We start from the raw sequence: 14,925 nt of genomic DNA, 5'->3' as shown, positions 1-14,925 counted from the left end.
TTTAGATCAAAAACTTGAACATTACAACATTTCAACTTTAATTGTAAGGTTTTTGCTTTATAGATCGCACATTTGTTTATTCATAACAAAATAAACCTAGGAATCAATCAACGAATTCACGTTAGAGTAATTTACTGTGTGCATCTTTGAAACAATTTCTCTGTTAGCGATTTTCTTGTATTTCTACAGTACATTACTGGCAGCACGGTTGCCATGCATGATGCATGTATTTTGATTTCCAGTAAATGTACTGTAATTCACTTTACAGTACACAAGATCAGTACTGTAAACTACCAAATAGTACTTTACTGTATTTGTACTGTATTTTGTAATTTGATCTGCTTTTGCTGTAATTAATTATACGGTGTTGTAATATCTATATTGAGAAATTACTGATAAATGTTATTATAATTTTCAAAATAATTACTAATAATGATAATATTATATCACAATAATATAATATGTAGTTATTAGGAAATATAGGCTATAGTAGGAAAAAATATGGAAATCAATGGCTATACTGTCAACTGTCTAGTTACCGACATTCTTCAAAATATCTTCTTTTGTGTTCAGCAGAATAAAGAAACTCATACAGATTTGGAACAACATGAGGATGAGTAAGTGACGACAAATATCATTTTTGGGTGTACTATACCCATAAAGGGATAGTTCACCCAAAAATTTAAATTGGCCCATGATTTACTCACCCTCAAGCCATCCTAGGTGTATATGACATCGTTCTTCTTTCAGACGAATACAATTGTAGTTATATTAAAAAATGTCCTGGCTTCCAAGCTTTATAATGGCAGTGAATGGTTGTTTCTGTTTTGAAAGTCCATAAAAGTGCATCCATCCATGATAAAAGTGCTCCATGGCTCTTGGGGGTAAATAAAGGCCTATTGAAGCGAAGCGATGCGTTCGTGTAAGAAAAAATAATTCATTTTCAAGTTACGCTTTCGATTTATGTCAAATCCTATGTTTCGTTTGGCCGGAAGCTAGTCATTTTACTTTATAAAGTTTTAAATACGGATATTTTTCTTACATCTCCATCTTCCTCATCATCAATCCACATAAAGTCAACATCTGAGATACTTCCATCAGCTATATGTTCAAGCACTTCAAGAACTATATATTCTGCATATGAAAAAGTAAAAAAAAAATGTATCGGTACTGTGATATAGATTTTTATATAAGAAATTTCAATCAGCATTACTGGACTTCAATTACTGGAATGTGATTTCAGTAACAGGCTTTTGAACCCACTGTCCATTCTAATGGACAGACACATTTGAAAAAATCCTGATTTAAAATGTGAAATTCTACAATCGATTTTTAACTTTAATTAATAAGTTCAGTCTTTCTATTTTACATACAAACTATGAAATACTGGCAAACATATCATAAAAAAGTAAATAAAACCACAGAAAATGTTGCTTGCTTCTGTGTTTGGAGTGAAGTGCTGACATGCTTCTCTTCAAAGTAGTGTTTTTTTCTATAATTACTACATGCAAAGCTTTACTACCATTTGATTGGATGACAAGCGTCCAATCTAATGGACTGCAGGCTTTAAACTAGGTGAAATGCTCCAGAAGTAAAAAAAAGGGGGGTTGACATGTGATGTCCATTGTAATGGACGCAGGGTCTGAATGGGTTAACTAACCCTATGGCCTCCTATCTTCATTGTACGTCCAAAATGATTTTAACACAGAGTGGGATAAGCACAAATGTTAGCCAAGGGGTAAATTCAAATTCTCCAATGAGCCTGCATATTATTTACACATTTGGCAGATGTTTATCCAAATTTATCCCACAAGCAGTCAACCCCATGCATGACCTTGAAAGACTCAAAATTAACAATTCTTTTTTTTTATGGAATATATTCCAGTGTTTATCAGAACAAACATTGACACAGATTTTGAACTTTATTGAATCAACAATGTTTTGAATTAAGTTGAATAATGACACAATTATCTGCTGTAGAGCTGCTATATCGGAATTGAACTCATGCCATAATTTACATTTAGCCTACATTTATGCAGTACATTTATAATTTATGAACAGTGCAACTCTGACATAGTTATTGAACCAAATTGAAACAATTAAATTGAGCTGAATAATGACACTACTTTACAGCTGAAATTGAATTAATTTCATAACTGATTAATTTTACAGCACTAATTCTCCTGTTTGTTAATGTCAAGCTGCTTTGAAACAATCTGTATTGTATAAAGCGCTATTAATAAATGTGATTTTGACTTGAATGTGACTTTATACATGCACATAATTTTTTTTTAGATTCCAAATAATTCATCCAAAATATTAAATTCACTTCCCCCTCGCAATGACATCTCTTCTCTGATGGCGTGTGCGTCAGCGTGAGGGTGGGACATTAATCCCTCTTCTCCAGCAACCTGTCTCTCACATGAGAGCAAACAACGTCCCAATCAGTTCCCAATGGACAAAAGTCCTGCCTTTCATTGTTTTTCTTGTCAGAGAAGCCGTTTAAATCAGATAAGCATCACAATAGGGAAAAATGACAATTGCAAATTCCATTTCATGCCGATTTTAAGCTTTTGTTCACAGATGGATCTAAGAAGCACAAAGGATGATTTATATTTGAATTGAAAATTATAACACCGTTTAGTGAATTTAAAATATTTTCTTTTGCATGGTTTTGCACCACTGTATTCCTCTTCGGGGCAGCATCTTTAGGTTGCAAAAAGAAGAAATCCAGAAAAAACAGTGTCGTCGTCTTCATCTGCATATAACCCGTTAAATAGCAGTTTACCAGCCACTTCCAACCACACTTTATCTCCGACCTCCAGTGCTAGGACTGCCCCTCCGGAAGCCTGGTCTTCACCTGCTTGGTAGCTGTCCATAGTGTAGATCACTTTCTGACCATTCTTCACCAGGGCCACTTTGACATTGCGAGAGAAGACAGTGATATGGTAGGAGAAAAAATATGCTCCGCTGATGGCACAAGTAAAGCGGCCGGTCTCAGCGTCGTAGTGACCCTGATGGTTATAGAGGATTTTATCAAAGCGAATTGGAGCATTAGTGGCAGGTAACTTGGTGCTTTCGCTCAGTCTAGCTGAGAAGGCACTTTTTGGTATCTCAGGCATGTCCCCCTTTGGACCTTGCTCCCCGATGTCCCCTTTTGACCCTTTCTCACCACGAACACCAATGCTGCCTTTGATACCTGGTTGGCCAAACTCACCTTTTGGTCCTGGTCGCCCTGGGGGCCCCAAATGACCCTGTATGCCCTTGTCTCCCCTATAGCCAATGTCTCCTTGTGGTCCTTCAGGGCCTATAGGACCCACGTCCCCTTTGATGCCCTGTGGTCCTGGCAAACCAAGTTCTCCTTTCTGGCCTTTCAAGCCCAGTGGCCCTGAGAAGCCTTGGGGCCCCATTTTGCCAGGTGGGCCCCTTTCTCCATTGTCTCCTCGCTTCCCCTTCACACCAGCTATGCCAGGAACACCTGAAAAAGCACCAATCTGATGATAACAGCAGCCAAATGAAATTAATATTTACTCTATTCTATTCAACTGAATTGTATCCATACATGTTTAATTATATACATACAGTTAAACCTTATAAAATGTTATTTAAGGGGCAGGCAAAAAAATATATTTGCAATCTTAAATCTTAATTTGCAATTTTGGGTAAAAGCTAAATTATTTTTTTAAAATATATTTTGGACAATACAAATATATTTGTATTGAAAATATAAAATAAATGGCCAGTAAATATATGAGGAAATATAACTACCCGAAACGTATCAAAACATATTTATGTTAATATATTTTAGATTTTAATAATAGAAATATGCTTTGGCCATTTTTGGAATAAATAATATTATATTATAATTAGGGCTGTCAAACGATTAATCGCGATTAATCGCATCCAAAATAAAAGTTTGTGTTTACATAATATATGCGTGTGTATGGAGTATAATTATTTTCTATATATAAATACACACACATGCATATATATTTAAGAAAAATGTGTTATTTATATATAAAATATTTATATATAATCTAAATTATATATAATATAAATATATATACACAGTATATACATGCAAATATTTCTTAAATATATACATGCATGTGTGTGTATTTATATATAGAAAATAATTATACACCGTACACACACATATTATGTAAAAACAAACTTTTATTTTGGATGCGATTAATCGCGATTAATTGTTTGACAGCCCTAATTATAATATAATATTTTTTGCCATATGGGAGAACTTAGAAAAGGACACACACACACACAATATTTACCCTGTTCTCCTTTATCTCCTTTTGGTCCGACTTTTCCAGCTTCTCCACATGTTCCTATATCACCTTTAGAAAACATAAAAAGTTGTAATTTTTGTATGTATTGTGTGAAACACATTGCATGTAAAGAGGTCAAAATTATATAAATCTGATCAACAATGCTAGTGTCTCAGACTTCAACATTTAAATGTCAAACAGTATGGCATCTTTCCAAAGAATTTTTTTTACAATGTTTAATTTGTGTACCTATCTGACATCTAACTTAGCTTAAAGGTGACTGATTAACTGGAGTCAAGACGTTTTTACTTTCATTCTTACCTCTATCTCCTTTATCACCTTTGGCCCCATCTCTGCCATCCCGACCTGGCATTCCATTGTGTCCTGGATCTCCAGGGATCCCGGGGTGACCGTTCACACAGCCAGCATTTTTGTCAGGAACACTCTGCTCTGCGGCATTGATCAATACAACTAGAAAAAGCATACAAATCTGTCTGGGAAAGAGCATGTTCCTCTCAAGCACCTGTGCAGCAAGAGTCCAAGAACGGTCGCTGTGTTTGAGGAGGCACAAAACACAGAATATGCACAAAGATCTGAAGATTTTTAAGACTTGACTTTGCAAACCTGCTATTTCATTGGTCAGAATGTCATTGTTTAGATTACTTATTTTACCCAAATATGTTACACATCACCTGTGTCCTCTATTGTAATTCCTGTTTGTATTTTAGTTTAGATAATGATCAACCTGAAACATGCTATTGCACAATCCATATTAGCATAGAGTTTTGCTAAAAGCCATTTATATTCATTATATTGTGGAGTAAAGCTAATATTAAACTGAAAGCCATCAAGTCTGTCACTTCCATGAGAGCTGTGGGATGTTATGTGGCCCAAGTATCTTGTGCTTTAATTTACCATAATTGATTTGGTTGCTTTATAAATGTTACTGAACAGTCATAAAGTCAGTCTAAAGAGCATCATGCAACTCATTCCTTAACGAACATGGTCCCATTCAGCTCCACATGGGTGTTACTCTATCTTGATTAAATTTCCAGTTCAGTGACACTGCAAATGCAATCCAACGCATCCCAACGCTTGACCTTATGGATAATGCTTTTCCATTTGGCTTTAAGCTTTATAAATATGTCTGTCTTCCTCCCACTCTTGAACATGAAGGTTTCAATTAGAGCTAAAAGGTTTCTAAAGCCATATAAGAAAACTTATAACAGAGCCACAACAAGCAGAAATATATACAGACTATTAAATTGTAAAGGCGAAATACACCTGAACCTTTTTTTTAAATTATTTTTTGTAAAAACATTTTATTCTTAAGGCGCTGTCACATTTACTGTTGCTCGGCGAAAGTTTTGGGCAAAATTTTCAATAGGAAGCTTGAACTTTTATCCCACAAATCTGACTTTTCTTTTTGCAATTGCGACATTATTTTAATTGCGAGTTTATATCTCTTTTTTTCTGTAAGCTATAAACTCACAATTGCACGTTATAAAGTAGGAAATGCGAGATATAAACTCACTATTAAAATAATTTCGCAATTGCGTGAAGAAAGGTCAGAATTGTTTGATATAAACTTGCAATTGCGAGAAAAAGTCAGAATTGTGGGATATAAACATAAGATAGTCGCAATTGCGAGAAAAAATATTTCTTGCGAATTTATATCTTGCAATTCTGACTTTTCTCGCAATTGTGAATTTTTTTTTAAATTGCAAGTTTATATCTCGCAATTCTGACTTTATAACTCGCAATTGCGAGTTTATATCTCGCAATTCTGAGAAACTTTTTGCAATTTTAAATTTCGTGGCGGAAACAAGCTTCCATAAGATCGTGTGTTTTGCATGTGGGCAAAAAAAGTTTCCCAAGCAGATTTCGCAGATGTTCAAGTTGGTCACAAATTCACCACATTTATGAACAGAAATTTGTTTGATTTGAAAGTGAGGTTTTGAACCGCGAAATTGGCCACACCTTAATTCTTCATAAAACCACATTTTATTGATTTTAATAAACTAGAAACCAATCTCCTGATCATAAAAACTTATAATGTAACATCAAAAACATTTGAAATCTGTAGAGACAGCCTATAAGCATACTAATATATAACTATTGTAAAAACTATTGATATACTTAAAATATTGTACAAAATTCATTTGTTTTAAAATGTATGCAATGTGAAATATTATTTAAATGAAGACTAGAACACATTTACCAATCATGTTAAGGTACCAATTTATTAAACATTTGGATCAAACATGGTCACGAAAACCAAACTTACGAAACTGACATGGAATGTTCACACACAACAATGGACAACACAAACAAATATATTTATACATTTATTGACTATTATTAATCTGCATACAGTACTTCTGGTTAGTATGTGAATTGACATTCTTAATTGTTCTGTTTTTTTCCATTTTTGCTATTGAAACAGCAAAAGGGCAGATCACAATATCAACAGGTGCAATACAGTATCCGCAAGGGAAAACTTTTGTCCTTTACTGTTCATTCAAACACTATGTAAACTGGTAAACTGTTACAGTTGCTGTCTGTTATTTGGTATATCAACACACTGTTTGCTCATAGAGAATAAGGCAGTTCTTTTGACTTGCTTAGATAAAACTTTAAGAATCACTATCACTATTTGCATACATTAAATAAATACATTTTATCACAAGCTGAGCAAACCAAACATAAAATAAATATATCTAGCATGCTCTAATGTCTTAAAACCTCTTAAGACTGCTCATCTTCATCAAATAGATGCCACCATCAAAGAACACTGCTTGGTAAGGGCTGAGGTGAGGGGGGGGTTTAAGGTTTTTTGGGTGTTTATGCAGGTTGCTTGGCACTCGTAGCTTCACATAATCTGCCGATGCATGCCGTAACCAGTCATGCCAGCCTGAGATGCCCCACGGTTACTGCCCATCTGTAAGCCAATCAGATTCTGACCCTGCCGCATCTGCTCCTCAGAAAACTCTCGACGGTTGCCTTGAGATTTCCTGTCACACAAGATCAAAAAGAGTTCACATGGCACTGAGACACAACAAAGTCCATTTACAAGTCCAACCAGACAGGACTTAACGCACCATTATGAATTAGTCTGGCAGAAATGTTGCTCACCTGTGAAACCAGTCCCGGTTACCTCGGTAATGTCCATCGTCTTTTGTGACAGCCACGCTACCCAGCGACATTAGAGTTCTCTGGACGGCTGCCATGTCTTTTCCTTTAACCAAGGGAACCAACAAGCACTGAAGTGACTTTGGCTACACACCAAGAACGCAACTTGCATACTACAGTACATCACCCCAGAAAGCATTCAAAGGCCTGGTTGATTAAAAGCAATGCCTTAGAAACAATTGAAACTCCTATTTTAATTTGCTACAGCTGCACGCTTTTACAAGCTAATTCCGAAGAACAAGACGTGTTGCTCCAGAACTTAATTTATTTTTTTACTGTACCTTCCCACAAGTCCACTGTCTGAAAAATGTCTGTGGTGATTACTCCATAGGCTTCAGCTGCCTGAAGGAACTGGGAGATCTTTTCCATCTGCTTAAAGGCCATCTGTGTCTCTGGGATCTTCGTAATAGGCTCCTTACCACGCGGATACAAACTGTTAATGAGTCTACAGAGGATCTGCAGACATGGACGATAAAGGAAAGGGGGAAATAAAGGTAAATAAAAGATGAACAGATTCATGTTGGTGTGATATTGTCAAACTGATGTTTACTTACAGTGCCATCCATTAGCCAGTTCTGAAAGTTTTGTCTCCCTGGCTGTGGTTTTTCAACATTTCCTCCGCACTGAGCAACAATCCAGTCCACCAGTCGAGATTCCAGCTCTGTGTCATATTTCTGCTCTATCTTCTCCTGCACCTCACGGCTCAGTCCATAACTGGGTCCTCGGTTCGCCATTGGTCACTTAAGTTTAATAATTCTAGATATTTCCCCAGTAGCCTATATATATATATATATAAAGATACACTAGCTGAACCTGTGCTACAAAGAGAGAGAGAGAGAGAGAGAGAGAGAGAGAACATTTCACCCTTAGCTACTCTGTATACTTGTTGGATACTAAAAGTGCCTAAAAGTCTTTGCTAATTTTAATTGTCAGAATCAGGTTTTGAGCTCTGCAGAATAAGAATTGTCCTGTATTGTGTTTATATTTTATTGCATATATATGATGGTCACGAACTGACAAGGGGTAATATTGACCGGGGTGTGGTCCATGCTTGTTTCCATGTGACTTTAAGAAAAAAAAAATCTATAGGCTATATGTTTCAATCTAAACCTATTTCGAACTTTATAAAAGAAGATCAATGCAATTATCCTATTATTTCTTAGAATTAGGTAGAGCGTGCAGACGCAAAAAGAAAATGCCTGCGCAGGTTTAGCCCAAATTAAGTTTTAAACTATTACATTTATCCTACTGATAATTATGCCTGCGATGTTCACATGCAAAATTATTTTGTCAAAGATAACGTATTACTTACTGAAAGGAGATGTGCGAGTCGTCCTCTGTCGCAGCGAGGTCAAATCCTTCCTGTGGTCATATCACTGCTCAGAGATGCTAGACTGAAACATGCATGCAGCGGGGACGGGGCGTGGCTCCGAGCGCACTGTCCGGAGTGCGGAATCCTACTATGGTGGAGGCTTGGCTTATGAATATTAATTAGCTTACGTCTGGACGCTGATGGAAAGTTACCAAGTAGGGTCGGCCTGACTTAATTGACATTCATGAGCTTATCTGGAATAGCAAGACGGACTGTTCAAACAAATGCAACACTATGGTACAAAATCAGCCTACAACAAACAATGGTGAATACACTTCACTTATTTAAAAAAAAAGATTTAAAAATAAGAACCTCAAGTCGTTTCAAACCCCTATGACTTTCGTTAATCTTCGGAACACAACTGAATATATTTTTGATGAAATCTTTCTGTACCTCCACAGACATCTACGCAATTAAGCTTCAAAAAGAGAAGAGATCATAAATCTAATCCGAATTGAGCGGTTTAGTCCCCCAAAAATTCTGAAGAGACAGGATTGCTTTATATGATGAACAGATTTAAATAAGGCTCTTATTCACAAACATTCATCAACTCACACATCAGTTGTGGTAATGGAAGCTCACGCACGTTCACTTGACCAATGAGGTTCAATCTCGTGTTACACAGCACGTTTGAGCTCCTGCAAGAACCAATGAGGTTCATGCTCGTGTTACGCAGCAAGTTTGAGCTTCTGCAAGAATCAATGAGGTTTATTCTCAAGTGTCAAGCAAGTTCGAGCTTCAGTTTATGTGTGCAGATCAATGTTTATTAGTGAATAAAAGCCTAAATTAAATTTGTTCATCCTATAAAGCAATTGAGTCTCTTAAGAAAATTTGGACTAAACCACTCAATTCATATGGATTAGTTTTACAATCTCTTTATGAACTTTCTGAGGCATCAAAGTGGTAGTTGCGTATAGCTGTCAATGGAGGGCCAAGAAAGCTCTCAGATTTCATCAAAAAAGATCTTCATTTGTATTACAAAGATGAAGTCTTACGGGTTTTGAGCGACATGATGAGGGTGAGTAATTAATGAAATAATTAACATTTTGGGGTGAAATATCCCTTTAAGAAAGATAGAAAAAAACATTCATTTCCAATGAAGATGCATTACTAATGGTTGTAAATTCTGAAAGAAAAAGAAAAAAACTAGCAGCATGTGAGAAACAGGAAAACAAGTCTTTGAAGTAATTACAGAAACCTTTAAGCATGTTTAAATCTACTTTTACGAATAAATATAAAGTAGGCCTATAAGTGAGTAAACATGAATTTAAATATTTAAATACATATTTAGTTTCTAATAACAACATAAGACTGTATGAAATTACATACTTTATAAATAGTCTGAAAGTGTAAATATCAAAGTATAGGCAGCTTATATAATTCAAGAAAGTTCTTCTATAAATTAATTACAATTTAAATGAAACCTGAATGAATCAAGCGATTCATTGATTCAGTACACATAAACTGCATGGTTCCATTTGAGTTTAGAGCCCTCTGATAACCAACTGATATAGAAAGGTCAGTCTGGTTGTTAAAAAACAACAAGCTCATCATTTGGGAAGGGGGGGGGGGGGGGGGGGGGGGGGGGGGGGGTAAAAAAGAAAAGAAAAAGACCCCGGCTCATTGAACACAGTCCAACACTAATCCTGCATGTTAATAAACAACCAAGCAGTTCACGGAGCAGTGGCCCAATACGTCCTCCAAACAAACAAGGAGTGCAGGGGCAAAGGAGAACTGAAAGGTCAGATTGATATAATGTGCTCAGTATACTGTGCCTGATGGGATGTACAGGTGGGCTAATGTAATGGAACACACACCATTAACTCCTTCTTACATTTAGGCCTCAGCACAAGCTCTCTCCACAGTGTTTGTGGCATAATGGAAATGAATGGGGCCAATTTGTACAGTTTAAAATACTCACCTTTTCAATATTTTAGTCACAAGATGCAAACAATGATTTTAGTGTGTGTGAGAGGAAAAAATATCGCTTTGTAAAGTTGTATGCAATGACAACACAATGCCATAAACACCAAAATAAAATTAAACAGCTCAAATACACAAGATCTAGCAGAAGTAAACGAATGAGACATTTTATTTACTTAAAAAAAAAAAAAAATTTACGGATCCATTGTTTTAATCAATGGATCAGTTGAATTTAATTGTACAATTACGTGCTGTCAACTGACCTTAACTTGCACTGAAACTGGAATATTCCTCAGAGGAATACAGTATTTCATTACTGATATTTACATCAAAACACTGAGTGTATTGGTATACAGAGGCTTTATTTGCATAAATGAGTTTGAAAAATTGTTAAAAAAGGCACAGGAGATCTAGACAAATCTTGTGCTAGACAAACAGCAGCTTTACCTTAAAGGCTTAATGGCACAGCATTGCACTGGGTAAACATGTAAAAGAAAGATTTTGCCCTTCCACAGTTCACTCTTTTCCATCGTTCTTGTCTTTCGAGATAAAACAGGAAGCGAGTGTTTGGCAAAAACAAGTGGGAGAGGGTCTTAAGGCTAGTTGCTTGGTAACCTGTTCCCAAACGGTGACTCACACCATGGTGGTAAGTTTGTCTATGAGGTCATCGATGGTGTAGACAATGAGCTTGATGTCATCTTTTTCAGCCATACGGTGCAGGCCGTGGCGCCGTAGAATGATGTCCACGTCGGGGCTCAGCACACGCTCGGCCACTTGCATGGAGATGTGCCAGGGCACGTCCTCGTCCTTCAGGCCGTGAATGAGACGAACCGGGCAGGTGATAGGGATGGGGCTCTGTAGGATGCAGTGGTTCTCCGCATCACGCAGGAAGTCCATGCTCACAGTATACATGCCCTCCTCGTTACTTTTCGTGGGGATCGTCCATGAACCCTTGTCCTCACACTCTTTTCTCACCTGAATAACATGTGGACTCTCTGACTCATTTCGAATATCAACACCCCAACATTTGAGAAATTTAATGTGATGTTTTTTGAACATGCAACAACTACTTTAGTTGCATCTCACCTCTATAGGAAGTGTCTTAAAGGCTGTAACAAAATGATCTGCTGCTGTGGAAATGCCCACCAATGCCTTTGTCTTCTCTGGGCGAGCGATTGCAGCCAAAAGCATCAGCCAGCCACCCATACTGGAGCCAACAAGAATCTAGGAGACAACATACTATAGTACTAACAGTCAAAACCAGTGTTCAATGGCATAATTTAAACATTAGTGACCTCTAGTGACCACTCTTTAAAATGAATTAAGAATAAACCCAAAACACTGAGAATGATTATTCCAAAATGGAAAACAACAGTTTATAGAAATGAGTTTAAAATGCAAAAGCTGCCAATTCTTCAACTGGTCCTAATTATTGACTAATGTCTATTATGTCTAACGGGGCAGTTGTGGCCTAATTGTTAAAGAGTCAGACTGGTAAGGTAAGCCGAAGGTTCTCAATACTGGTGGGAAACGACTGAGGTGACCTTGCAGTGTGTGTTTACTACTCACTACTCCTAATGTGTGTGCACTAACTTGGATGGGGTAAATGCAGAGGACAAATTCCAAGTATTGGTTACCATACTTCACGTCAATGTTTAGATAGCATCTGGAAAGTCTTTGATGCCTTACCTGAGGACCTTCAGCAAGTTCGTCTAACATGAACAGGACATCTTTTTTCCAAGTTCCAATGGTGCCTTCTGAAAATACACCTTCAGAAGCTCCATGACCAGAGTAATCAAACCTGCAAACCCACATACAATTTTTTGAGTTTGTATGAACTTTCACCTAGAGGAATGCAACAGTTTTTCAATTCACAAAGGTTTTGTCTGATCCAAATTATGGTAAGCAACATGTAGAGAGGGGACCAAAATTATGAGACATCTAAGGAAAATGCTTCTTTTGCAGTCAGACTAGATTTTTCTTTACCTCATGTTTCATCATGTCATGATGTCAACAAGCTACTCTGTAGTGAGGTATGCAGGACTTCTTCAATCATTTAGTCCGTTTAAACGCTGACCCTGCAATGTCGCATTTATCTGCCTCCACTTTTGAGTGCAATGACCAGGTCAAACTTGAATCAACAACCTTTGCATAGAACCAAGTCCACGTCCAACATTTTTCGAGAATTTCTAACACTCAGATGTACGTAACAATACAAAAGAAAAGATCTGTCACTACTTGTTTCATCGGGACTTTAATACTTTAACTGTTTGATCACAAATTATATTATCAGCATAATAATTTGATCTGAATATATAATTCATAATGTCTTAGTATTTGACTCGAGCTGCAAGATTTTAAGTAAAATCTGACGATCATGTTCTCTAGCATAATTTGAGAATGATCCAATGAGACTCTTGTGCTTCAAAGAAAAAAAATCTGAAGGTCACACGATCAATACCACAGATTTACTTAATAGATTAGTGACATAGAAAAAGTGCAGAATGTTAAGTTTTACATTTCTTTAATTTTTCTCAGACCTTTTCACATATATGTGATTGTGAATATCAGACACAAACCTCAGGTAGGCATGACCTAGAGATCTGCAGAACTCCTCCATGGCCTCTGCCTTCTGTCCGCTCATGTTAGATCCATATCCAGGCAGGAACACGACACCAGGACTCTTGCCCTTAACTCTACGATAGGCCAGCTTTGGTTGATCTGGCCGTGATATGTACTGTACTGTAGATTTATGTCTAACTCCTGCAAACACACACACAACAGTATGTGGCTTTAGAGTTTATATTTCTGCATTTCGTGACCAGTCAAAAGTTTGGGGGTCAGTGATTTTTTTAGACTGTATTTATCAAAATATTCAAAAAAATTTAATATTGTAAAATATTAAAATTTAAAACTGTTTTCTATTAAAAAAAAAAAGTTTTTAAACGCAATTTATTCCTGTGATGGCAAAGCTGAATTTACATTACATTAGCAGCAACATTACTCCAGTCTTCATTGTCACATGATCCTTCAGCAATCTTTCTAATATGGTTTTCATTATTATCAATGTTGAAAAAAGTTATGCTGCTTAATATTTTTTGGGGGAAAACGTGATTGATTTTTAAATGATTGATAAGGAAGTTCAAAAGAGAAGCATTTATTTGAAAAAGAAATCTTCTGCAACATTATCACGTTTTTGTCAACAACATGCATAAACTCAACTCCTAACAAACCCGAGTTAAATACATTAAATCACATAACCATTTAAGACTTTTAGTTGAAGCACACTTTTAGTTTTGAAGGTTAAATATCACTATAATTCTTTGTGCAAAGAGTCCCACTCCCCCAAGGCGTCCTGATACCACACCCCCTTCATTCGTCCAGTTTTTAACAAGCGTAACGTTACTTAGCTTGTTTGTTACATAAATGTAGTTTGTTAGTTTAGTAGTACGAACCCTCTAAAACCCTCGGTTTGACAGCGCCAACAGCTCCATTGCCCGAGTTCAGCAAAAGTCCCCTCCAACAATGCTTCAACACCAGCGCTGCCATGCTGTCTCACCACCCACCGCCGCAGAGATAATAACGCGAGAATGTCTGGGTTGCCATGTTTAAAAACACACATGAAATCCCCCATTGCAAACCATTGCGGTGTTGCCAAATACACTGTAGTTTATTTTTTCCCCTCCCTTTTTTATGCGCAAACGTTGACCCAGGCAGCTGTACTCAAAAATAATTTACAATGAAAATTTAAAGGACAATAATAGTTTGAGCGGTTGCAAAATCTATGAGACCAGAATTTCACCCCTGACTGAAAGAATAAAGTGGTCATCCAGTTTTTGACCACAAGACTACCAGTTTTACTGAATAAGGGTTTTAAAGATCACCTCATAGAGATTTTTTAAATTCCTGTGCCCTCGTGAACTTTAATTAAAATAACCTCACTCTTGCTACGACTTCTCTTTTCTGATGACATGTTTGGTGATGTGAGGGCAGGACAACCTGTTACTAACATGAGATCACAGCCACAACGATCCAATCAATTCTCAATGGACAAAATCAAGACAAAATCCCACCCTACATTTTTTCATGTTCGAGAGAGGCTGTTCACTTGGCTATGGAAGCTTGTTTCCGCCACAAAATAAAACATTTTAAAAG

At 36.7% G+C, this 14,925-nt stretch overlaps 3 protein-coding genes across 5 annotated transcripts; all 3 read right to left on the bottom strand.

Moving 5' to 3' along the window:
* Positions 1-2,708: 2,708 nt before the first annotated feature.
* Positions 2,709-4,791, bottom strand: c1qtnf9 (C1q and TNF related 9; the record flags this gene model as incomplete). Its single annotated transcript, XM_079863468.1, has 3 exons — positions 2,709-3,478; positions 4,290-4,352; positions 4,605-4,791. The coding sequence occupies 3 exons, from the start codon at positions 4,789-4,791 to the stop codon at positions 2,709-2,711; spliced, it is 1,020 nt and encodes a 339-aa protein (XP_079719594.1).
* Positions 4,792-6,508: 1,717 nt separating this feature from the next.
* tagln3b (transgelin 3b) lies at positions 6,509-8,905 on the bottom strand. Of its 3 annotated transcripts, none has more exons than XM_079863470.1 (5): positions 8,788-8,905; positions 8,030-8,293; positions 7,757-7,931; positions 7,419-7,521; positions 6,509-7,297 (listed from the first exon to the last, which is right to left on the bottom strand). In XM_079863470.1, exons 2-5 carry the CDS (start codon positions 8,207-8,209, stop codon positions 7,156-7,158), a joined length of 600 nt encoding a protein of 199 aa, XP_079719596.1. In that variant the 5' UTR covers positions 8,210-8,293; positions 8,788-8,905; the 3' UTR covers positions 6,509-7,155. The 3 variants fall into 3 exon arrangements, with proteins under 3 accessions (XP_079719596.1, XP_079719595.1, XP_079719597.1); XM_079863469.1 differs by having other exon boundaries at positions 8,030-8,288; XM_079863471.1 differs by having other exon boundaries at positions 8,030-8,251.
* Positions 8,906-10,913: 2,008 nt separating this feature from the next.
* Positions 10,914-14,397, bottom strand: abhd10b (abhydrolase domain containing 10, depalmitoylase b). The gene is made up of 5 exons (XM_079862670.1): positions 14,226-14,397; positions 13,350-13,533; positions 12,460-12,571; positions 11,857-11,994; positions 10,914-11,745 (listed from the first exon to the last, which is right to left on the bottom strand). Exons 1-5 carry the CDS (start codon positions 14,317-14,319, stop codon positions 11,404-11,406), a joined length of 870 nt encoding a protein of 289 aa, XP_079718796.1. The 5' UTR covers positions 14,320-14,397; the 3' UTR covers positions 10,914-11,403.
* Positions 14,398-14,925: the final 528 nt, after the last annotated feature.

Source organism: Squalius cephalus (genome assembly GCF_949319135.1).
Source record: "Squalius cephalus genome assembly, chromosome: 25".
NCBI lineage: Eukaryota > Metazoa > Chordata > Actinopteri > Cypriniformes > Leuciscidae > Squalius > Squalius cephalus.
Note: the sequence above shows the minus strand (reverse complement) of the source record. Positions and strands in the feature narration are given on the sequence as shown.

Bases quoted from the DNA above. Each gene is read 5' to 3' on its own strand.
- abhd10b (XM_079862670.1), bottom strand. From the start codon at position 14,319: ATGGCAGCGCTGGTGTTGAAGCATTGTTGGAGGGGACTTTTGCTGAAC. The intron at 12,572-13,349 runs GTTTGTGTCTGA...GTGGGTTTGCAG, and splicing joins CTAGGTCATGCCTACCTGAG to GTTTGATTACTCTGGTCATG. The intron at 11,995-12,459 runs GTAAGGCATCAA...GTTGTCTCCTAG, and splicing joins AACTTGCTGAAGGTCCTCAG to ATTCTTGTTGGCTCCAGTAT.
- tagln3b (XM_079863470.1), bottom strand. From the start codon at position 8,209: ATGGCGAACCGAGGACCCAGTTATGGACTGAGCCGTGAGGTGCAGGAG. The intron at 7,932-8,029 runs GTAAGTAAACAT...CCATGTCTGCAG, and splicing joins ACTGGCTAATGGATGGCACT to ATCCTCTGTAGACTCATTAA. The intron at 7,522-7,756 runs GTACAGTAAAAA...CCTTGGTTAAAG, and splicing joins GACAGTGGACTTGTGGGAAG to GAAAAGACATGGCAGCCGTC.